Source organism: Scyliorhinus torazame, chromosome 3 (assembly GCF_047496885.1).
Source record: "Scyliorhinus torazame isolate Kashiwa2021f chromosome 3, sScyTor2.1, whole genome shotgun sequence".
Taxonomy (NCBI): Eukaryota; Metazoa; Chordata; class Chondrichthyes; order Carcharhiniformes; family Scyliorhinidae; genus Scyliorhinus; species Scyliorhinus torazame.
The window spans coordinates 50,531,604-50,555,384 of NC_092709.1; the positions used below are offsets into that span (position 1 = coordinate 50,531,604).

Here is a 23,781-nt window from a genome sequence, read left to right on the forward strand (position 1 = left end):
AATTCTTTTTTCCAATTAAGGGGCAATTTAGCATGGCCAAGCCACCTACCCTCCATATCTTTTGGGTTGACATGGGAAGAATCTACAAACTCCACATGGCCAGGATCGAACCCAGGTCCTTTGCGTCATGAGGCAGCAGTGCTAACCACTGCGCCACCGTGCTGCCTTCTCTAATCATAATGTTTACAAGCATCAATCACTTCAAAGGGAGTTAAGTGTTGTCAATTTCAAGTTGAGCACTTCAAAATCCCTTGAGTGTGAAGGTGGGGGGGGGGGGGGGGGGGGGATTAGATTGCTCCAATGACTTACAGGCACCAAATTTGTAAGTGAAACACTATATTTATAACAACAATAGAGTTAAGACATGCAATAATTATAAGAGAATAATGGCCACCAATCTACTACTCGCCCCCCCCCCCTTTACCATCCCACCCTCCACCTAAACACACACAAGACATGCACATGCAGACGGGGGGGAAAAGGAAAAGAGGATTAATACGCGATGGAAACTGAGTGCCCTTGCTGCGGATGTTGAAGTTGTTTTTTCAGCTGACTGTTTTTCCAGGACGCAGAGTGATTAAGAACCACCGATTGAGTGGCTAGCAAGGATCCTCTGGCTGGAACATTTACTCCGAATCGCCAGACTGCGGGATTCCCTCTGGGGAGTCACTTTCACTTTTATACCTGGGCCTTCTCTCAGAAGATCCGTCTCAGGCCTGTGTAATTCTTATTTGTTTCCGACTCCACCAGAATGTCCCCTAGCTTTACTGAGGAAAAATGGAGTTCCCCTCACGAGATTTTAAAGAGGGTTCTTTAAACAGCTGACCCTGATTGCAGCTGGTGCTGGACTTGAGTTCCTTTGCAGCTCAATCTTGCTGTGGAGAAAGATCTTTACCCTGGACCTTCAGGAAGAATCCATCAGGTGAGAGACAAATCAGGGCTTTGACCCTCCAGTTTCTGTTCAAAACAAAACTAAAAGCAGATGAAGTCTTCCTGTCCTTGGCAGAACATTCCAGAAAATGGTAAGCACCAATCAGCATAGACTATCAACTGAGACCCTGGCAAAGTTAACAGCTCATTGGCTGACAGCAAAGTCCATCAAGATGAATCATCACTGATGTCAGCACATCTTGCTGGATTCCTTTTTTAAAATTAAAGGTGAAGTCCATCTTAAAGCTATAGGCAAATTTTTGTCCAGGCACAAAAATGAACAAAGCCAAAGTAACAGAAACTAAAGGGAATAAACAGGAAAAACCGGGTCTAAACAGGAAGATCCTTACAAGTACACTAAAGTCGAATAGCTGCGCTTTTCTCCGCAAAAATAGCACAATCTATGAGATGCTATGGTTGGGATTATGTAACCTGATTTCAGAAAATTTTAATAAGATTGCTTAAAAGGATATTTTGGTTAGAATCAAAACTTTTGGGATAAGGGAGGAAATTTAAAACTAGATAAATGAATAGGTAACAAGAAACAAAATAGTTGTCATTGACAGTTTTGTTTTGGCAAGTGAGACCAATAGATTGATTCTATGATCATGATTTTTCTATTGATTTAAATTAATCTACTGTAACTTAGCTGTTGATGCCAAATTCTTTGAGAAACCTGAATGTTTTCAGAAGCATCATCTTCAAAAGGCAGGAGAGGCAAAATAATTGGGAAGGTATCTCTGCTCCCTATCTCTGTATACTCCTTCACAATTACAGTTTCCCATCCTGAGATCTCTACTCTGCATCAGTTTTAGCCTCTTACACGTCCGCTATTTTCTTCGCTGCACCATTGGCAGTTGCACCTTCAGTTCCTCAAGCCCGAAACGTTGGAATTCAATCCCTAAGATTCTACTCCCTGTCTTTCTTTAAGTCCCGGCTTAAAACAGATCTCTTTAATCTAGCTTTTGCTCACTTTCCATATTATTTCTTTGTGTCTCAATGTCAAATTTCCTCTGCTACATATGAACACTATTGGTGTTTAAGATGAATTATTGATAATATTTAATTTTGAGAAGGCCCTGGTGATATGCCATTAGAGTTTTTGAAATACAGAGGTTGTAACTGAGCCCTGGAAACAATCTCACTTGACTGTGATAATTACAGAAAAGAAGACATGAGCCAGGAAAATATACATCATCTGGCCTAACGCTTTGATGGGCAGAAACGTGATCACAAATAGACTTGAAGGTTGTAGGGAAAAGTATAGGCATAGATGGTGAAATATCATATGGAGTATTGTCATTCCAAGTCTGTTAACAATAGGCCAGATTGAATAATATTAGATACTTCATGTTCATAAATCATGAGAGAATAGTTTTTATTTACGTTTTTGTATGTTCTGCACAGGGTGAATACGATAATGGCACAAAGCTGGAGTGTTCAAAGAAGAATGAGCCGAACCAGCAATCCAAAGATGCTATTTTCCATCTTCCTTCCATCGTCAAAGAAATTCCTCACAGAGAATCAATCCTCCGCATCTGTCCCACTTCAGACAATAACTTCATGCTCATGGGACAAGATGGTCTGATTTCCTTCTGGTCATCAGACCTGATGCTTGTGAAAAGCAGGTCCCTCTTTGTGAGTAATTGCAGAAACACAGTTCTTTTCACGGGAGAAATGGGTGGAGGAGTTGGTCCGAGGTGGATAACGGCAACATAATTTTGTAATAACTTCACTCACTAAGACGATACAAAGACTTTAATTTGTATCTTTGGACTTAATGAGCTTTTCTTTCAATAAAATCACATTGGTTTGTTTTGCAATTGCATAGGGTACACAACAAACAAAAAGTATAATGAGGTTCCCCTAGAGACAGGTCAAACATATGCATAAAGATATCAATAATGCACTGCTAATCTGTCACTCAGAGATATTACTTGAGAAAGAGGTCTTCTGTCCGACACATGATTTTCATGTAAATTAATTTTGTTTAATATTCTGTTGAAATCAAAAAACTAATCTTCACAAAGCAGTTCTATCTATTGCCTCACTGCAGAATCACAAAGTCTCCTTGAGCTTAGATACATTAATTCAAGCATGCTAAATCACTTTAGGGTTATGAACTTGAGGTTTTGGTCAATTTTCCCTGAAGCAATGAAATAAATTGGATAGAGTCCATAGCAGGGAAAATTAAACACAGTTGAAGGATAATGAGGAGAGGAGGAGATTATTAGCGCTTTTTTTTGTTCTGTGTTTTTCTTGTCACTTACAAGTCGATCAATCCAATGAATTAATAAACAGCCCAACTAAAAATAAATCTAAATATATGTAATAAATAAATATTGTGAGAAACATGCACATTTTCTGATGTCAAAACTATTATGGTATTTCAGGTGCAGGAAGAAAACAGAAAGTTCAAATGGATTGCTGATTTCATCCTAATTAATCAGTACAACAAATTCGTGATTGGAACATGGTATAAACATCTGAAAATATTATATACAGTATAAACTACATTTCAAATGTCTCTTTGTGTTCATGTGATCTCTCTTGTCTTGCCCCTTCCAACTTAACTACACACATCTTTGTCTTGTTCGCTTATTAGTGGACCCTGGGAGAAGTTTCCTACCTGTCCGTCAATATAGAGGAGGAAAAATAAATGAGATGTCTTCAGTGGATTCTTGATTGTACCTCTGAGCTGTCCATCAAGAGTTCCATTATTTTCAGCCAGGTGTCCCTGTAAGGATGAAAATAAGGTGGGAAATAAAATAAAAAACCATAGTAAGTCGGAATATAGCCATCCCACCTCTCCCACCCAGAAATAAAAAGAACAAACACAGGGTAAAATGGTAACACTAGATTTCTAATGATCAATTTGAGAACGCCCCAATTTGTTGATGTAATTGAAACCTTTGAGTTAAAACATTGAAAAGTCTGCTCAGTAGAAGTAATTGACTTAACTCTGCTGCCGGAGTGCAGTAACAGAATTGACTATATATTGTTATAGCCCTATCTCTGACCAATAATCCCATTGTGTGAGGATTCTTATTAGGAGCAGAGCCTTGAAAATTTCCACTTTATAGGTGTGCATTTATTATTAGATAGCTTGTGTGCCAGGAAGATGTTTTATTAAAAGACTGTTGGAAAATGGTGCACTAAAAAAATAATATTGACTGTTTGATATATTCACAGACTGACTAAATCCAGTTAGAACAAGCATGTGCTAAAGGCAAATTGAGTCTAGAGATTGTCTCGTATCTATTTAAGAATGCGCCTGAATGCTGAAGCCCAGGGTTATCCAGATTTTGAGCCTCAGGCCTCATTTTGGTGGAGAAGCATGAAATGCCTGCCAGTGAAAGAGGCATCTGTAGAATCCTCTCAGAGTGATCACATGGAATGAAGGGTAGGATGCAAAAATAAATATTTATTGATATGTACATTAACTCCCCGAAGAGTCTCCTGACCCGACCTACACTCAGGCTTTTATACTCTGTAGCTCCCTTCGTTAAAAGGGAAGCCTCGCCCCATTACCGGGAAAGTTTGTACTCTATAGAGGTCACGGAGAAGTGGATGGTCAACACCCCATGACCTCTGTGGGAGTTGTAACACCCCCCCCCCCCCCCCACCCCCACCAAGGTTCTGAGCGGCGACCGTGTCTGCGGACTGGCATGAGGGCCCCCTCGTCCTCTGCCCTGGGGTGACACTTTGGCATTGTCTGCATTGGGTCTGGAAGCGTATACCGGACAGATGATTGAAGTTACCGCATGGAGTGCCTGGGTGAAGCCAATGCGGCCGGCACTACATCAGGAACCGGCTCGGTGGTCTCTGCCAGTGGCTGAATTTCCGTGTCGGAGTCGGACGGGTCCATGTCCTCCAGTACTATGGTTGATGGGGCCAGGGGCAGTGACGGCAGCCAGGGAGGTGGAATATGCAGAATTGGGGTATCTAGGAGTGGGTCTGGCAGATCAGTGACATGGCTGCGGAGGTTGTCCATGAGCCTGTTTGATTCATGGCCTTGTGTTCGCACCTTGTATGAGACCAGTCCGGTCTATGAAAATACCACAATCCATGCGATGCTGTCGCCGATATTCCGGACATGTACTGAATCGTCCGGGCAGATACTTTGCAGTGGTGTTCGCTGGCCCATGTCCACCATTGGCAGACCTTCCTGCCAATGCCCGTGAGTACCATGCTCAGCCGAGTGTGCAGGCGGCGTGACATTAGCAATGGATGGCACGACCCCTGTCGTGGCATGTGGCACGGTCCAATAGCAGAAAAGCAACCGGGCCAACAGTGTCTCCAAAGATCCTGAGGTCTGCTTCCTCATTCTCTGTTTGAATGTTTGGACCACCCACTCAGCGAACCCATTTGAGGTCGGGTGATATGGAACGGTGCATATGTGGCAAATCCCGTTTGAGTGAATAAATGAGGCAAACTCAGCATTGGTGAAAGCCATCCCGTTATCTGAAAGTGACACTTCGGGTATGCCGTGAGTGCTAAATGTCTGGCGCAGCCGTTCGACCATGGCTTTCGTGGCAGTTGCTTGCATTTGGTGTGCTTCATCCACTTGGGGTGGATGCCAACATGGAGCTCTGGAATGGTCCCGCGAAGTCAATGTGGAGTTGGGACCAAGGTCTTCCCGGCAATTCCAATGGGTGGAGGGGTGCTACCAATGTCAGCTCCTGGTGCTCCTGGCATGGCAAACAACACTGGGCCAATATCTCAATGTTGGCGTCTATTCTGGGCCACCAGATGTAACTGTGGGCCAACAGTTTAATTTTAGAAACTACTGCATGCCCGTTGTTGAGGTCCTGTAAGAGTGGGCCGTGCTCACGTTCCAGAATCACGACTCATATTCCCCACAGGATAACATATTCCTTGACTCTCAGCTCTGGGATTTTGGTCGGATAGATCCTCGGGTCATTTGGCAAAGCGAGGTGTTGGGCCCCGTAGAAAATAATGTGCCTGACAGGACAGCTGCTGGTCCGTCTGGGTCCAACCCTGAATGTGGGATACTGTTATGAGCAAAGAGTCCATAAAATGCAAGGGGGCGAAGACTTCGCGAGCGGGGCAAGCAACGGTGGCTTAATGTACCTGCGCTGGGAATCTTTGTCCCCAAACAGTGTCCCAGGATGTACTGGTAAGCAGTCAGCAGCAGGACCCAGCTTTGGAATCAAGCAGATGCTTCGCCCGGTCCTCCTTAAACAGACCCAACAAAGGCTTGTGGTCCGTGAACACTGTGAATGCATGTTCATAAACTTAATGGTGACATTTCTTCACCTAAAAACGACGGCCAGACCCTCCACGATTTTCATATAGTTTCATTTTATGTTGGTGAGTGTCCTGGAGGCGAATGCAATGGGAAGCTCCAATCCATCATCCATCTAGTGGGCGAGGACTGGCAGCAAGTCTGTTGCATGTACCCACACGGATCGGAGGAGGCCTTGGCTAAATTCTCTGACATCTGGCCCTTTTTCTTTTTTTTTTCTTTTTTTATTTTTTTAAATAAATTTAGAGTACCCAATTCATTTTTAAAATTAAGGGGCAATTTAGCATGGCCAATCCACCTACCCTGCACATCTTTGGGTTGTGGGGACGAAACCCACGCAAACACGGGGAGGATGAGCAAACTCCACATGGACAGTGACCCAGAACCAGGATCGAACTTGGGACCTCAGCGTCGTGAGGCAGCAGAGCTAACCCACTGCTCCACCGTGCTGCCCTATCTGGCCATTTTTCAACAATCGATGGAGGGCGGTCCAGCAATGTTCCCAGGTTTGGGATGAACTTCCCGTAGTAGTTTACGAGCCCCAGGAAAGATTGAAGCTCCATCAGCCCTTCTGGTATGAGGGCCTGCCGAATGGCACATACCCTGTCCTCAATGGGCTGCAGGCCGTAGCGGTCCTCGCGGTATCCTAAATAAGTCACCTCCGCTACACGGAATACATATTTCTCCTGGTGTAGGCGAACGCCTCCCACCTCGAAGGGCCGGAGAACTTCGACCAGGTTTTGTAGATGGTCCCGGTGGGAGGTCCCCGTAATCAGTACGTTGTCTAGTTAGACTGCCACAAAGGGAAAATTCTCCATTACCCGCTGCAAAATCACACAAGCCGAGGAGACCCCAAAGGGCAACTGGGTATTCGTACAGCCCCGATGGGTATTAATCGTCACAAATCAATGGGAGCCGGGATCCAAAACCAGCTGGAGATACATGTGGCTCATGCCTAATTTCGTAAAAGTGAGACCGCCACTGAGCTTTGTGTATAAGTGCTCATTGCAGGGAACAGGGTAATGATCCAATGAGAGATACGATTCACCATCATCTTATAGTCACATCGAAGGTATACAGAGCCGTCAGGCTTCATCACAGGTATGACGGGCTGCCCAGTCGGAGAACTGCACGGGGCGTATTATACACAAAGCACTCCAAATGATCCAGCTCTGGATCCACTTTCGGCATCAAGGCGTTATGGGATTGGTTGGGCACGTAAATAGCATGGCTGCGCCGATGGGTCAACACTAATCTTGGCCACTGCCCCATTCGTGATGCCCAGGCCCTCCTGGAAGATGTCAGGAAATTTAGCCAAGACCTCCTCCGATCATTGTGGGTAAATGTGACAGACTTGCTGCCAGCCAAGGCGGAGGTGCTACGACCAATCGTGGCCCAGCAAGCGTGGTCCTCCCCCACATACCACTACTAATGGCAGATTGGCTGATTGTTGCCCATATGTGACTGGGACCAACAGACTACCTGCAATGCCTTTGCCATACACCTTGCCAGCCGGGCGTCGGTATCCTGTAGAGCCAATGTCTGGATGCCCAATCGGATTTGGTCAAACGTTTGGTGGCTGATCACAGAGACTGCTGCTCTGGTATCCAAATCCATCTTTATGGGGTGCCTGATCACCTGAAGTGTGACATGGATCAGCGCTACTTATGGTGCCGCTATGTAGTGCAACTACTGGTATGAGTCTACTTCTTCATCCGAACAGTATGTCGGACACGGGGAGGGAGGTCGCATCTGATGGGACGGCGGGCTGTAGGCCTTCTCGGGACCGTCTGTCACCTAAGTCTCGGTGATGTTGCTGGACCGTATCCATGGTCTGGATCTACTTGGTCAGAGGAGACAGCTCGACGGCCCTCTGGGCCTCTGTGGTGGCGGTTTGCATCCCTGTGGTAACGACCCCAAGGTCAGCGGCCCGTCTCTTCGGGCCTTGGAAAGGCCGCAAGGCGCTCATTCATGCAGCCCAAGTTCCGGTCTGCTTAGCCTTGGAGCCCCTGAACTTACTGTTTAGCGGTTTCACGGGACATGGCTATTTCAACCGCCTGCTGTAAGTCTAAGTGAGTTTCTGCTCGGAGCTTCCATTGCATTGCTGTGTCATGGATCCCACAAACCAAATGGTCTCTCAAGGTTTCGTTCAACAGTGTTCCAAACTCGCAGAATTCAGTGTGTTCTCGTAGGTGGGCCAAAAAGTCGGTAATGGATTCTCCTTTACTCTGGGTGGCCATGTTAAATCGAACACGGTGGACAATTATCGGTGGCTTGGGATTAAATGTGGACTAAGGCAGCGAAAGACCATAGATGGCGCCTCAGTAAGCCTCGAGCAGGATTATCGTTTGCGGTTCATCGCCAATTACAGAATTTGTTCGAAAGAAGTATTGCAATTCGCTCAATGTACTGCCTCCAATCATCAGTGCCTGCATCAAATTGCTCCAATTTTCCAATGTGAGGCATCTCTGTCGGTTGAAGAGTGGCCTCCTGAGGCCTATGGAAAGTGGTCCGAGTTCGCAGCAGTTAGCGCCGACGCAGCTCCACTTCATCCTCGTCGCCTCTGTAGAATCCGTACAGAGTGATCACATGAAATGAGGGGTAGGATGCAAAAAAAAAGTCTTATTGATACCTGCATTAACTATTCTCCTCCCCGAAAGGTCTCTCATCCCGACCTTCACGCAGGTCGGGGTTTTTGTACTCTGTGCGCTCCCCTTGTTAAAGGTAAAGTTCCGTCCCATCACTGGGAAGTTCATACTCTGTAGAGATCATGGGGAACCGGATGGTCCACATCCTGTGACCTCTATAGGGGTTGTAACAGTATCCAAGTTAGGTAACTGATATGATGGGAGTGGGACCTTTGGCAGCAGAAGACCTTTGGCGATGACAATATGGGATGGTGGGGATTAAATGTGGGAATATGAAAGCATTCCTGCCATCTCCCCTTTCAACATTCAAATTACTTATCCTCTTTGTTGCAGGTAATATCTCGAGCTGATTCGACAAGCCATTTTTGGCAAAATCAAATGAGCATTCAGTTGCTTATATGCAAATGCAAAGGGCTTAACACCTGCTTGAAACATGGACTAGGGACGTTTCTTGTTTGTCCTTAGCTAATATGGTGGAGGGCACGCTTCTGGTCAGCAATATGCTCATGCTTCCTCCCTTCCAAATTTGGGGCCTTGGATAGCCTGGAAAATCAGGTGCTGTGTGAATCAATTTTTTAGTTAATGGATTAGGGTTGCTCCTTGGCAGAACAAGATCAAAACGTTTCCTTTATTACATATTGTAATGGTCATTTATCTCAGTAATTATACTCATCACGCCACTTCTAATCTGCAATTCCTCTCACAGGTTTGGTGGAGCAACTCTGGCAGTCACTGCTAGTTTTGGGACAAAATTTCTGAGCAGTGCAACCTGTGATTTACTCTCTTCTACAGATAAGGTTAAATAAAATCTGATTTTAACAGAGAGTCAAATATAACTTTAAAATATTTCTTTGAAGTTGCGTTTCTTATTAAGCTCCAAAATAATGACTCACTTGCACTGAGTTTAGTACTGGCGACAACTGATTTGTGCACCTGCTGTCAGCTGACAGGGTCAAAGATCCAGCCGCCATATTTAAACGCTAGTCGACCACATACATCTCCCTCTCTCCAGCTCATCTGTCTCCAATAGACCATGACAAACATCTTCCATCAACAAGAAGAAGGCTGCAAGTCTCAAGAAGCACCCTGCTTCATCCACCAGGCCTGTGAGGCCTTGATTAGAAGAGTGCGGGCACACATGTCCTGTATCCCACGGATGGATCCAGGAAGCACATCAGTTTCATCTCTACGGCCTGGGCAGCCATCACCAGGAGGTCAGCGCATCTGGTAACCACGCCCAAAATGCCATCCATTGCAGGAAGAGGCTAAATGATCTCATCTGTTCCACCAGGGTAAGTTATCCTTCAACGCCCTCCATTGTTAAACTCTCATCTTGGCAGCATGTAATCAAATAACTACCCTCTTCAGGTATCTCAGACAACCATTAGTGGGGTCACATACCAACACTCTTTATCTCACGGAAACTTTCACATCACCACCTTCCTATCTATCATGTTGCTCACACTCCATTTTCTTGCTTTTCTGTGGAGGGCTCACCACACACAGGGGACATGCATCTTACCCAATCTCTGCTCCATCTCCTCTCATCACATGCCTTTCTTTTGTTTTCATGCAGGGAAAGCTGGCACACAACAGAAGGGAAAAAGTCCAAGCTGGGGTGGGATGGGCAACATCATTGCCTTCACTGCGTTTGATGAGGCTGTCGCTAGGCTGTGGGGAAGAACTCCTGAGGGGAAGGGGAAATTAGTTTGTCCCAACAACCTAGTATGGATCACAGCTCCATCACTTCATCACATTCTGACAATCACAGTCAGCCACTTATAGTTTTATATTGCTGATGCTCATCAACTGAAATGGTATTCTCTATTTTCTAGGCAGCAGCAGATCGAGGGCCACAAGGCAGCCCAACATAAGTCCGAGCCCCCAGACCACATCCAATGAGGAAGCGCTGGAAGAAGTGTCACTGCACTCACCAGGACCCTCCATCAGCACAGAGAAACACACCTTGGTGGGGCACAACCCCACAGCTTGGGCTCACTTTCTGGAGAACACCTCACTGACATGTCCTTGTGGACAATGGTGTCAGCCACCGGGAGCTCAACCCCCCTGCACTCCCCAACCCCATGCGCAATACTGGTCAGTGTCTGAAAGTGGAGGCCTGCCTGAGTACTGCAGCTCAGTGATGTCCTTCTGGACAATGCAGGCAAAGAGCAGAAGGAGACCAACCGTACAGCCCCAGCAATGGGCTGGCCATCACAACAAGAGCAGTGCAGCGCTGTGACATTTAGGCTATGTACCTTGTACTCACCTCAAACTCATGAGTGAACTGAGGTGCGGCGCCACTCCTTTTCAAATGGGCTTCAGGCCAACATAATTTCACACTGATAGTAAGATTAGGCAGCATCATCAGGTTCTGACGAGCAGCTCTCTTATTGAGTGTTCACGAGATGGTAATGATTGCAAGTGGTAGGGGCAGTTATCCTAGGCAGCAGGATAACTGACCCGCCATTGGCAGAATCGTAAGCTATTTTTCCAGCGGCAGATTTCTGACTTTATGCCTGCCGCTGGTCTCTCCACTCCCTCTACCATGAAATCCATGGTGGCAGGGCGGGAAAATCCCATCCACAGAATTAACATGAAGTTCAAAATAACAAATACTGTATCACTAAAATATGTAATTGGAAAGCAAAGTAAATAAGAATAAAGGGTGAGAGTAGTTTCCAGAGGGTGGGTGGGAGAGGGGAGCGTCTCTGACATTTACAAGGAACTTATGGGGTCAGAGGAGATGCAGACCGAGGAGCTGAAGCGCAAGTGGGAGGAGGGGCTGGGAGGAGAGATAGAGGATGGTCTATGGGCGGACGCGTTGAGTAGAGTCAACGCGTCCACAACATGTGCCAGGCTCAGCCTGATACAATTCAAGGTCGTTCATCGGGCTCACATGACAGTGTTCGGATGAGCAGATTCTTTGGGGTGGAAGACAAGTGTGCAAAGTGTGCGGGCGGACCAGCGAACCATGTCCACATGTTCTGGGCATGTCCGAAGCTTAGGGGATTTTGGTGGGGTTTGCAGATGTCATGTCCACGGTGTTAAAAACAAGGGTGGCACCAAGTCCAGAGGTGGTGATTTCCATGGTGTCAGAAGATCCGAGAATCCAGGAGGAGAAAGAGGCAGATGTTCTGTCCTTTGCTTCCCTGGTAGCCCGGAGACGGATACTATTAGCTTGGAGAGACTCAAAGCCCCCGAAGTCGGAGACCTGGCTATCTGACATGGCTAGCTTTCTCTGTTTGGAGAAAATCAAGTTCGCCTTGAGAGGGTCAGTGTTAGGGTTCGCCCGGAGGTGGCAACCGTTCATCGACTTCTTTGCGGAAAATTCATCGTCAGCAGAAGGGGGGGGGGGGGTTAGTTTAGTTTAGAGTAGGGGGTTAATAAAGGTGGGACCTGTAAGGGAGGGAGATGTTTTTTGCACTATGTTTATAGATTTATGTACATTGTTTGTTTTGTTGTTGTTGTTATACCAAAAATACCTCTATAAAATGTTTATTAAAAAAAAGAATAAAGGGTGAGAAATTAATGTTAATCTAGGTTAAACAAGATCAATTTCTTGCATCTATTTTTTCGAACTGTATATTAATTAGTAGCTCTAATGCCCTCAGCACTGTGGTTTCAGGAGAAATAGGAAATAAAATTTCAAACCAGGTTATGTTATCACTACATGAACATTAATAAATTATGATCATATTTTGTCCCTAGTGATCGAGAAATCCGTATGTATGAACTCTCCAACTTTGAACCCTATTGTCAAATAATTGGCCTTGACTCAGTGCCTCTTCGACTAGACTACAGGTAATATTGTTTATTGCTCCTTAATGCAACTGCAGGTAAGGCTGAGCTTGGTGAATTCCTTGTTTACAGGTTATCTGCAAAGTGTTTACAACTTCTGTTAAATGTTAGAATGGTATGGGTAGTTTTCAGATTTCCAGGTGGATAATGTTAGAAGAATGACAAAATCTTATGGTTTACATTGGTGCTTCTACTCAAACAAGTTCTGAAAATAGCCATTAAAGCAGAATACCAATATTCTAAATGGATAATTAAATCAAAAGCTCTATTTGAAGAATTGAAGAAGACCATCACAAAACTATGATATGCCTTACCAGTGATGACCACATCAACATCAACAACAAACTGCATTTATATGCACCTTGAATATAATAAAGCTCCCAGGTAGCTCCACAGGAGTATTATCAAAAAAGAATTTTGAAACCAAGCCACATGAGGTGTTGGGATAGATGACCAAAAGCGTGGCTATAGTGGTAACTGCTACCAACATCTTGGAGGTGAGGTAGAGGGTCAGAGAGCTTTAGGGAGGAAACCCCAGAGGTAAAATTTGATGCACCTAAAAGCATGGCCACAAATGGTGCAACGATTAAAATTGGGGTTGCACATGAGGCCAAAATCTTGGAGGATTGTAGGGCTGGAGGAGCATCAAATGATTTTAAAATTCGGATGTGGTCTGGGAACCATTGTTGTCAGCAGCAAAAAGATGATGGGACATGGTGCAAGTTAGGATAGAAGCAACAGTTTTTCATAAGTTCAAGTTAATGGATGGTGGAAGTTGTTAGGCCGACCAGGAGCAAATTGGAATGGTCAAATCTAGAAGTAATAACGGTACAGATCAGGATTTCAACAGCTGACAAGAGGAGGCACGGACAGGATGGGATGGGAGATGTTACAGATGTGGAAGTAGGTTGTCTTGGTGATTGGAAACACATCGCGGTCAAAATATGATATCATATTTGTGAATAGTCTAAGTCTCAGACAGTGATAATGGAGAGGGATGTAGTTATTCGGTAGCTATCTGTTCAGTAGATGAACCAGGTTTGTGACAGGGACCATGGATAAGAGCTTTGGTCTTCCAAATATTTAGTTGAGGAAATCTCTGCTAATTTAGGACAGAATATCTGACCAGATATGTCAGACAGTGAAGGGGTTAAGAGGAGTGCTAGTAAGGTGGAGCTGGATGTCATCCGCATGTGAACTTGCGTGTATTCGGATGATATCAGGGACCATAAGACCATAAGACATAGGAGCGGAAGTAAGGCCATTCGGCCCATCGAGTCCACTCCGCCATTCAATCATGGCTGATTTCAACTCCATTTACCCGCTCTCTCTCCATAGCCCTTAATTCCTCGAGAAATCAAGAATTTATCAACTTCTGTCTTAAAGACACTCAACGTCCCGGCCTCCACCGCCCTCTGTGGCAATGAATTCCACAGACCCATCACTCTCTGGCTGAAGAAATTTCTCCTCATCTCTGTTCTAAAGTGACTCCCTTTTATTCTAAGGCTGTGCCCCCGGGTCCTAGTCTCCCCTGCTAATGGAAACAACTTCCCTACATCCACCCGATCTAAGCCATTCATTATCTTGTAAGTTTCTATTAGATCTCCCCTCAACCTCCTAAACTCCAATGTATATAATCCCAGGATCCTCAGACGTTCATCGTATGTTAGGCCTACCATTCCTGGGATCATCCGTGTGAATCTCCGCTGGACCCGCTCCAGTGCCAGTATGTCCTTCCTGAGGTGTCGGGCCCAAAATTGCTCACAGTATTCTAAATGGGGCCTAACTAATGCTTTATAAAGCTTCAGAAGTACATCCCTGCTTTTATATTCCAAGCCTCTTGAGATGAATGACAACATTGCATTTGCTTTCTTAATTACGGACTCAACCTGCAAGTTTACCTTTAGAGAATCCTGGACTAGGACTCCCAAGTCCCTTTGCACTTCAGCATTATGAATTTTGTCACCGTTTAGAAAATAGTCCATGCCTCTATTCTATTTTCCAAAGTGCAAGACCTCGCACTTGCCCACGTTGAATTTCATCAGCCATCTGATGATCTGTGAGATCTCCAGAGGTAAAAGTATAGGAGCGGGAAAATAAATAATTTCAAATGTTTCTGTGGCTTCAACTGGATAAAATCATAGAACACACAGTGCAGAAGGAGGCCATTCGGCCCATCGAGCCTGCACTGACCCACTCAAGCCCTCACCTCCACCCCATCCCCGTAACCCAATAACCCCTCCTAACCTTTTTGGTCACTAAGGGCAATTTATCATGGCCAGTCCACCTAACCTGCACGTCTTTGGACTGTGGGAGGAAACTGGAGCACCTGGAGGAAACCCACGCAGATGGGTTAAATGAGAATGAAACCAAGTGGGGGCCGTCTCGCTCAGATAGACATTGGAGGAATTGAAGGCTGCAGACACATCCAGAAGGATGAGGAGAGATAATTTACGACAGCCACATAAGATGCCAAGATTTAATTTTTAATAAGTTTTTTAAAAAACATTTTTATTCTCCTCCTTTTTCACATTTTCTCCCACATTTACATCCATCAACAATAAACAATAATCAGCAAGATATGTCAGTCCCCATAATAACAACAATCCCATCTACCCACCAACCCCCAAACCTCAACCCGCATATTTACATAAACAAATGTCAAAAAGGAATCAGGGATTACCCGTAGTCACCCTTAATCTTACACAGCTCCCCCCCCCCCCCCCCCCCCCCCCCCCCCCCCCCACCCCACCCCACCCCACCGCAGGTCTCCAGCTCCTCCTGTCCACTGCCTCTTGTAAAACTCCTCCTCCCAACCTCGGTTCCTTCCCCCCAACTTACCACCCCGGCTAGACCACTCGGACCCTGTTCTGCCAGGCTCCGATGGCCGCAGCCCCTCCCCCCACCTCACTCCCGTTCACTGGCCGGCTTAAACCGGCCAGCGTGGAGGCCCCCGCCCGGTCCCTTTCCCACTTGCCCGGCCCTAGGAAAGCCCAAAGATCCCCTTTTAGCACACAAACCCCGCATATCCACCTACACCCCAAAGAACTCTCATTTCGAGTGCAAGTCCTGTCCCTTCCCTTGTCCAAATATATACCACATTGGCACCTTTAATCTCTACACCCGCGCGCAGTGATACAAAAAAGAAGAAAATACAGTCATGAGGTTACATCGGCACATGGCCATTCCTCAATTTGTCAGTTGTGCCACAGTCCTTCTGCTTTCGCAAACTCCTACGCTGCTTCTGCTGTTCCAAAATAAAAGTCCCTGAGCTTGTAAGTCATCCTCAGCTTCGCTGGATATACAATGCCGCACCGCACCTTGCTAATGTACAGTGCACTCTTCACCCGGTTGAAGGCAGCCCGCCTCCTTGCCAGCTCCACCGTAAAGTCCTGGTATACACGTATACCAGCTCCAGCCCACTGCACCACCCGCTTCTGCTTGGCCCAGCTCAGGACCTTCTCCTTCACCCTGTACCTATGGAAGCACAGAGTCACTGCCCTTGGCGGCTCACTCGCCTTTGGTATAGGCCTCCACGACCGATGAGCCCGATCCAGTTCATATCGGGAGGGATCCTCCCCCTCCCCCAATGATTTTGCCAGCATCGCAGCAAAGTACTCAGTCGGCTTCGGTCCTTCAACTCCTTCGGGCAGCCCCACAATCCTCAAATTCTGTCGCCTGGATCTGTTTTCCAGGTCTTCCATTTTTCCTCACAGATCCTTGTTAGTATCCATCACCTTCCGCATCTCTTTCCCCATCGAGGCAAGTTGATCACCTTGCTGCAATAACTTCTCCTCCACTTCCTTCAGCGCCTCCCCTTGCTCTCGCACGTCCGCCACTGCGCTCGCCACCTCCGTCCTCACCGGGGAAACCGCCTCCTCCACCAGCACACTCAAAACCTCCCACATCTCTTTCCTCACCGTCTCCATGCATTTCGCAATCTGCGCCAACTGCTTTTCAAATTCCGCAGCCATCACCTTAGTTATTTCTTCAGCTGTAAGTAGTGCGGTCTTCCCTGGTGCTCCAGCCTCCATTTTTCCTGGTGAACCCGCGGTGACCTTTCCACTCCCCGACGGACCTCCAGCTGTTTTTTTTCCGGCCGTTTTCTTGCTCACCCTCGACATTTTTCTTTGTTCCTTTTTTCCTCCTGTATCTTCACTGTGCCTCCTCCGTGCCTTCTCCCTTCTTCTGCCGCCTCCGCGGACCCTGGGACCGGGCTTAAAGTCCCGAAAATGCCGTTGCTGACCGGGAGCCCTCCATTGTGCGGCCGCCTCCCGCCCGCCATCACCGGAAGTCAACTTTTAAGAAGTTAACTGTGACAATGCTCTGTGTTTCACATATGGATGTCAAAGTCTTTATGCATCTTGTTTTCGTCAGTTCCACTGGAGATGATGAGTGTGTGATCCTCTATGGTGATGATCAGGTATGTCTTCAACATTTGAATCTTCCAAATTTTGCTTGTGAAGATTTACATCTTTGTTGGCTAGTTTCAAATGCATCAGTTGTTATGGATCAGTTAAGTTAATCAAATAATTTGCCAGGCTACGAAGTTACAGATTGTGGTGCAATATGATTTTACTCCTGCTAATGGCCATCAGTACCTCACAAATGCCCAGTTTTGACCTACTAAGTCTTTCCTAATCAATGGAACTTAGTACTGTAATTGTGCCACATGTACAACAGATTTGATGCAAAGATGAGAATTTGCTTCCACAAGGACTATGTAGCCTTACCAATGCTGTCATGGGTGGATGGATCTGCGACAGGTGGATTTGTGAGCACACGGTCAAGTTGGCTATTCCCTTATGTTGACTTTTTAACCACCTGTTGCAAGCTCAGCCTGTCAGCAATATGATTCAGAATTTGGCCAACTCAGCCAGTATTGTTATGACAAAGCCACTCTTGGTGACAGACATTGAAGTCCCCCACTCAAAGTACAGCTGTGCCTTGCTATTTTTAGTACTTCCTCCAAGTGGAATTCAACATTGGGGAATACTGATTCATCAGTTAAAGGAAAGCAGTGTAAATGGTAATCAGCAGGTTTCCTTGCCCATGTTTAACTCAAATCTGTGAGCTTTCATTGTGTTTGGAGATAAGGTTGAGGCCTCGTTAAAACTGAGTGACCTAAAAACAGCACAGTGCGTCTACTAGTTTCTGATTCTGAGTCGAACATTTGGACAAGAAAATTACTTTTTTGTAATGAGCATTGCTGCTCATGTGGAAGTTATTGTAAAATAGCTGCTCATGATTGGTGATTCAGTAATTGAGAATGGAATAAGAGGCTAGCATGTTTTAGCAGATAAATGTAATACTCTATTTTTCATAGGGATGTGTCAATATCTTCCTCGTGTCAATGGTGGGGGAAAGCCTGAGGTAGGGAAAATAATTCTGCTTTAGAAACAGCATAACTGGATACTGACTGTAGACTGGATTTTTATGCCCATTCTGTGTCATGTAAAATAAATAAATACGTGCTTTTTTGTTATTATATAACTGGTTTCTGCCTCTTCAGAAATACAGGCTTAGAAATTTAAGGGTGCATAGTACAATCCTTGTGCCTGAATACAAAATACAATCCTTGTGCCTGAATAATGAGGCCCGAGCTAGCCTGGATTTTGGGCCCTAGGTCTCATTTTCATGGTACCAGTTAACTGCATTGAGTTGCTGACCAATCATTACTGAAGATTCAGTCTACAATGTACACACTTCTACATATCAGCAACAAAATGATTAATTGGGTGGAATTTTTCGTTATTTGCACAGAGCACCAGGGACCTGGGTTCAATTCTGACCTTGGGTGTGTGAGAAACACCGTTCACCTTTTAATAATTTACACTTAGTCAAATTCTGAAGAAGTATTTAATATCGATCTTGCAAGAGCGGGTGCCGCCAGTAAGCAATAGCAGACACACAGAATTCACACAGCATCACTTTGTTATATACAATCCATGAAAATACAATCCGTGAGAAACAATCCGTGAGAAATACATCCCACAAACTATAGAAAGGGCAGTTCCCTTATCAGTGATCCCTTATTTGGCCTCCCCCTTGCATAGTGGTTTCTGTCAGCTCCTGGTATATCCTTGGACCATCAGTTAAAGATAAGAATGGGGCCCCCAGCTTGCACCTGCTAGCTTCCCCCTTGCTTAGCAATTTCTGTTATTGTACATCCCATTCTTCCCCGAAGGTCAGCCTTGTACATAGTTACAACAACTCGCTCACTATAGCTTACTCAGAACTTGACATGTTAATTTTCCCATCAGGCCTCATTGTTGACATCTTAATTGTGAACCAGAGTTTATACATGTAAAAACAACACAAAATGTTCATTTCTCACAGGTGCTTTCTCTGTGGAGTTTGCACATTCTCCCTCTATCTACATGGGTTTCCTCTGGGTACTCCGGTTTCCTCCCACAGTCCAATGGATTGGCCATGTTAAATTGCCCCTTAGTGTCCAAACAATTAGATGGGGTTACGGGGATAGGGTGGGCACGTGGGCCTGGGTGGGGTGTTCTTTCGGAGGTTCAGTGCAGAGTTGATGGGCCGAATGGCTTCCTACTGAACTGCAGGATGCTTTGACACCATGAGTGTGCTGGCTGAGGTGAGAAAACTGCGTGCAGCTTGCAGGCTACGCAGCCAGCTTTTCTCAACACATTTTGCAGAAATCTGTTCCAGAAGAAACTCCAGACATGGCTCACACAGTCATGCTGGCAGGGCGAGGCTTAATAAAACAAATACACCCCCCCCCCCCATGGATAAGGGACACCTCTCCTAACATACACAAGGGCAACCACCTGCCCCCATGGTTAAGAGGAACCCCCCCCACATGCAAAAGGGCAAACCCTACCCCATGGATAAGGGAAATCTGCCCCTGTGCCAGGGATCAGTGCCAAGCTGCTAGAGGGCAGTGTCAGGGTACTACTTGGCATTGTTCCTTTCCCCTCGGGGGTGATACTCGCCTGTGTGCCCCTGGCGGGTTCTCTTTGTCTGGTTCCAGTTTTTGAAAAGCAATTGTAAACTTGACCGATGTGACCTCACGACGGTGAGGGGAGAATTCTAAGTGGGTGATGATAGGGTGGAGAAGTCCACCAGTTATATTAAAATTTATTGAAATGAGGTTCCTGACCTTCCCGGACAGGAACTTCATTAGATCTCCGGCGAGGGGTGACGAGAATCGGAAAACCCATTTTTTGAGTCTCGTGAGATTTTGCACCCACCTCGCCATTTGCGAACACAGGCGTAAAATCACGACAATTGCCTCTGAAATTACCAAGGAGTTGTCCAATTATTCCGTTGTGATTTCAGCAGGTGACAAGTGGGATCTACTGAGAAATGGTGTAAAAAGCCATTTGTGCTATTTCTCTGAGTGCTGCCAGTCTCTCTGTGAAGTACCCCAGAGAATTTTCAGCTAATTGCATTCTATATGCTATAATGCTCCGATTGTTACAGAATAGCACTTCCTCTGATTTACCATGAGCAGCGCTATGGGTGATTTGCTAATATTAAATAATCTCTATGTCTGTATTCACTTTGTCCATAACTTTTCATAACACTTTCCAAATGTTGGATTTCCTCTCATACCATGGCTAGCACACTGGACATTGATTAACTATATGCAAATATCTCACAACTGAATTGTTACATTTAATATACATAAACCACAAAATAAATCATAAATTCAGTAACTAAGAAGTGGCAATAATCTATTAAACCAACCCCCCCCCCCCCCCCCCCCCCCCCCAGAAACTTAGCCTATCAATTCAAAGATTTTACAAAATGCTTTGGTCCCAAGAAATTCTGAAGTTGGAAGAAGATCCAACCATTGTAAAAATAAGTCAAATTGAACGAGTCACGTTGCTGTGGGATTGTTTTGATTTTGAACAGTGAATGCAGAAGTGAAAATACATTTATGCAGCTCATGCATATTTTTCTGAAAAAAATATTATGTTTGCTACTTCAGCAAGTCACTAATAATCATTCCTGGAAGTGCTTAAACCTGCAGGAACTGGACAAAGGGTCCGACAGTGGATGGAATTCCAAGCATTACCGTTGAGAAACTTGCAAATAGTGAGCAAATCTCCTACATACGTTGGAAGGTTCATAATGATTGGGTGACGGAGGTAAAGTGTTACAGGGTGATTTGTGGGGCTTCTACCGCTCATTTCTGTCAAGGTATCTTAATAATTAAATTGAAAATTTAATTTAGTTGCTTTTTTTTTAACAGATGAAATACATTCACTCTATCAATAAAATTATATCAAGTTGCAATGAGGAAACCACTGCACTAGTCATAGGTAAGACATGCAGATTAATTTTGTTCCAGCAATTATTGTTACTTATATCATGGTACTGCATCAGAGGCATTTTTCACTGCAAGAGTTTCTTAGGGCAGCATCTCAACCCAATGATTTTCAACTGTTTCATCAATGATCCTGAGTGCATCATAAAGGCAGGAGTGGAGCTGCTTGCTAACTCTTGACCTGTGTTCAGCTATGTTCACAACTTCTCAAATAATGGAGCAACCCATGCCAGCTGGGGCTGTTTAGCACAGGGCTAAATCGCTGGCTTTGAAAGCAGACTAAGGCAGGCCAGCAGCACGGTTCAATTCCCGTACCAGCCTCCCCGAACAGGCGCCGGAATGTGGCGACTAAGGGCTTTTCACAGTAACTTCATTTGAAGCATACTTGTGACAATAAGCGATTTTCATTTCATTCATTTTCATTTCAACAGAACCTGGATAACATCCAGGCTTGGGCTAACAAATGGTAGGTACCATCTACACCACTCAATTGTCAGGCGTTGATGATCTTAAACAAGAGAATGCCCACCTATCTAGCCATGATCTTCAAACAAAGTAGTTTGTTTAATCTTTTTATAAAAAATGTTTTTATTCTCCATTTTCACATTTTCCTTCAAATTTACACCCCACCCACAGACAGTAAACGGTAACAAATACAAAGTCAATCCCCTTAACAGTAACAATGATCCCACCCTCCCACCACCCCAAACAACGGCCCACCGGTCAATATATGCATCCAATAAAATAAACTCTTCCACGGTGGAAACAAAAAACAAAGGAGAAAAAAAAAAGGAGTCCGGGACCGCCCATGGTCACCATTAACCTATAGAGTCCACTCCCCCCACCCCCACACACACACACACACACACTCAACGCCATTCAACCTCTGAAAGAGTACCGTACGTGATACCCAAGAGTTGTAAACCCCCCGCCCCCCTCTCCAACTCCTTCCGTCCACTGCCTCTTGTAAAACTCCTCCCCCCGACCTCGGTTCCTTCCCCCCAACTTTCCACCCCAGCTAGACCACTCGGACCCTGTTCTGCCAGGCTCCGATGGCCGCAGCCCCTCCCCCCACCTCACTCCCATCCAATGGCAGGCTTAAACCGGCCAGCGTGGAGGCCCCCACCCGGGTCCCTTTCCCCCTTGCCCGGCCCTAGGAAAGCGCAGAAATCCCCATTTTAGTACACAAACCCCGCATACCCACCTACGCCCCAAAGAGCCCTCATTTCGAGTGAAAGTCCCATCACTTCCCTTGTCCAAATATATACAACATTGGCTCCTTTAGCCCATACACCCGCGCGCAGTGAAACAAAAAAGAAGAAAATACAGTCATGAAGTTACATCGGCACATGGCCATTTCTCAATTTCTCAGTTCTGCCACAGTCCTTCTGCCTTTGCATACTCCTCTGATGCTTCTGCCGTTCCAAAATAAAAGTCCTTGAACTTGTAAGTCACCCTCAGCTTCGCTGGATATACAATGCCGCACTGCACCTTGCTAATGTACAGTGCCCTCTACACCCGGTTGAAGGCAGCCCGCCTCCTCACCAGTTCCACCGTAAAGTCCTGGTATACACGTATACCAGCTCCTGCACCACCCGCTTCTGCTTGACCCAGCACAGGACCTTCTCCTTCACACTGTACCTACGGACGCACAGAGTCACTACCCTTGGCGGCTCACTCGCCTTTGGTACAGGCCTCCACGACCGATGAGCCCGATCCAGTTCATATCGGGAGGGATCCTCCCCCTCCCCCAATAGTTTTGCCAGCATTGCGGCAAAATACTCAGTCGCCGTCGGTGCTTCAACTCCTTCGGGCAGCCCCACAATCCTCAAATTCTGTCGCCTGGATCTGTTTTCCAGGTCTTCCATTTTTCCTCGCAGATCTTTGTTAACCTCCATCACCTTCCGCATCTCCTTCCCCATCAAGGTAAGTTGATCACCGTGCTGCAATAATGTCTCCTCAACTTCCTTCAGCGCCTCCCCTTGCTCCCGCACCTCCGCAACTGCGCTCGGCATCGCCATCGTCACCGGGGAAATCGCCTCCTCCACCAGCACACTCAAAACCTCCCTCATCTCCTGCCTCATTGTCTCCATGTATTTTGTAAACTGCCTTTCGAATTCCGCAGCCATCACCTTAGTTATATCTTCAGCCGTAAGCAATGCGGCCTCCCCTGGTGCTCCAGCCTCCATTTTCCTTGGTGACCCCGCGGTGATCTTTCCACTCCCCGACGGACCTTTAGCTGTTTTTTTTACGGCCATTTTTTTTGCTCATCCTCAACATTTTCCTTTACTGTGACTTCACTGTGCCTTCTCTGTGCCTTCTCCCTGCTTTTGCCGCCTCCGTGGACCTTGGGACCGGGCTCAAAGCCCCGAAAATGCCGTTCTTGAACGGGAGCCCTCCATTGTGCGGCTGCCTCCTGCCCGCCATCACCGGAAGTCCCCCAAGTAGCTTGTTTAATCAATAATGTTGCCACTTCTTATAAAGCCCTTGTGAAACTTTAAATATACATATGATAGAAGCAAACTAAGCAACATTTGAAAGCATAATTTGTAAAGTTTCTAAAAGCAAACGTTACCCAAACTGTCGTAATGAAGCTGGAACTGAAAATAGTAACTATAGGTGAACTAGTGGGAAAGCGGATTGAACAATGCATCATAAAAATGTGGTTATGTTGAAACCTAACAATTTGAACTTTACTGTGTTAAAATATTATGAATTGTGCTTTCACATGTTGCTCACAAGGGCTGTATAAACATCTTTTATGTGGTGGATCTTTCATGTTGCTGAGTTACTATCTTTTAAGTTCCCTATCTAAAACCATTGTGGGATCACGT

General features: G+C 45.7%; 1 protein-coding gene across 1 annotated transcript in view; it reads left to right on the plus strand.

Moving 5' to 3' along the window:
* Window positions 1–23,781, plus strand: part of LOC140409488 (cilia- and flagella-associated protein 337-like) — an 85,372-nt gene that overhangs the window by 24,168 nt on the left and 37,423 nt on the right. Inside the window, exons 2-8 of the mRNA XM_072497900.1 lie at window positions 2,338–2,568; window positions 3,324–3,406; window positions 12,559–12,651; window positions 17,026–17,071; window positions 17,975–18,021; window positions 20,651–20,768; window positions 20,873–20,942. Of these exons, the coding sequence (XP_072354001.1) occupies window positions 2,338–2,568; window positions 3,324–3,406; window positions 12,559–12,651; window positions 17,026–17,071; window positions 17,975–18,021; window positions 20,651–20,768; window positions 20,873–20,942 (688 nt within the window). The remainder of the gene's footprint in view (window positions 1–2,337; window positions 2,569–3,323; window positions 3,407–12,558; window positions 12,652–17,025; window positions 17,072–17,974; window positions 18,022–20,650; window positions 20,769–20,872; window positions 20,943–23,781) is intronic.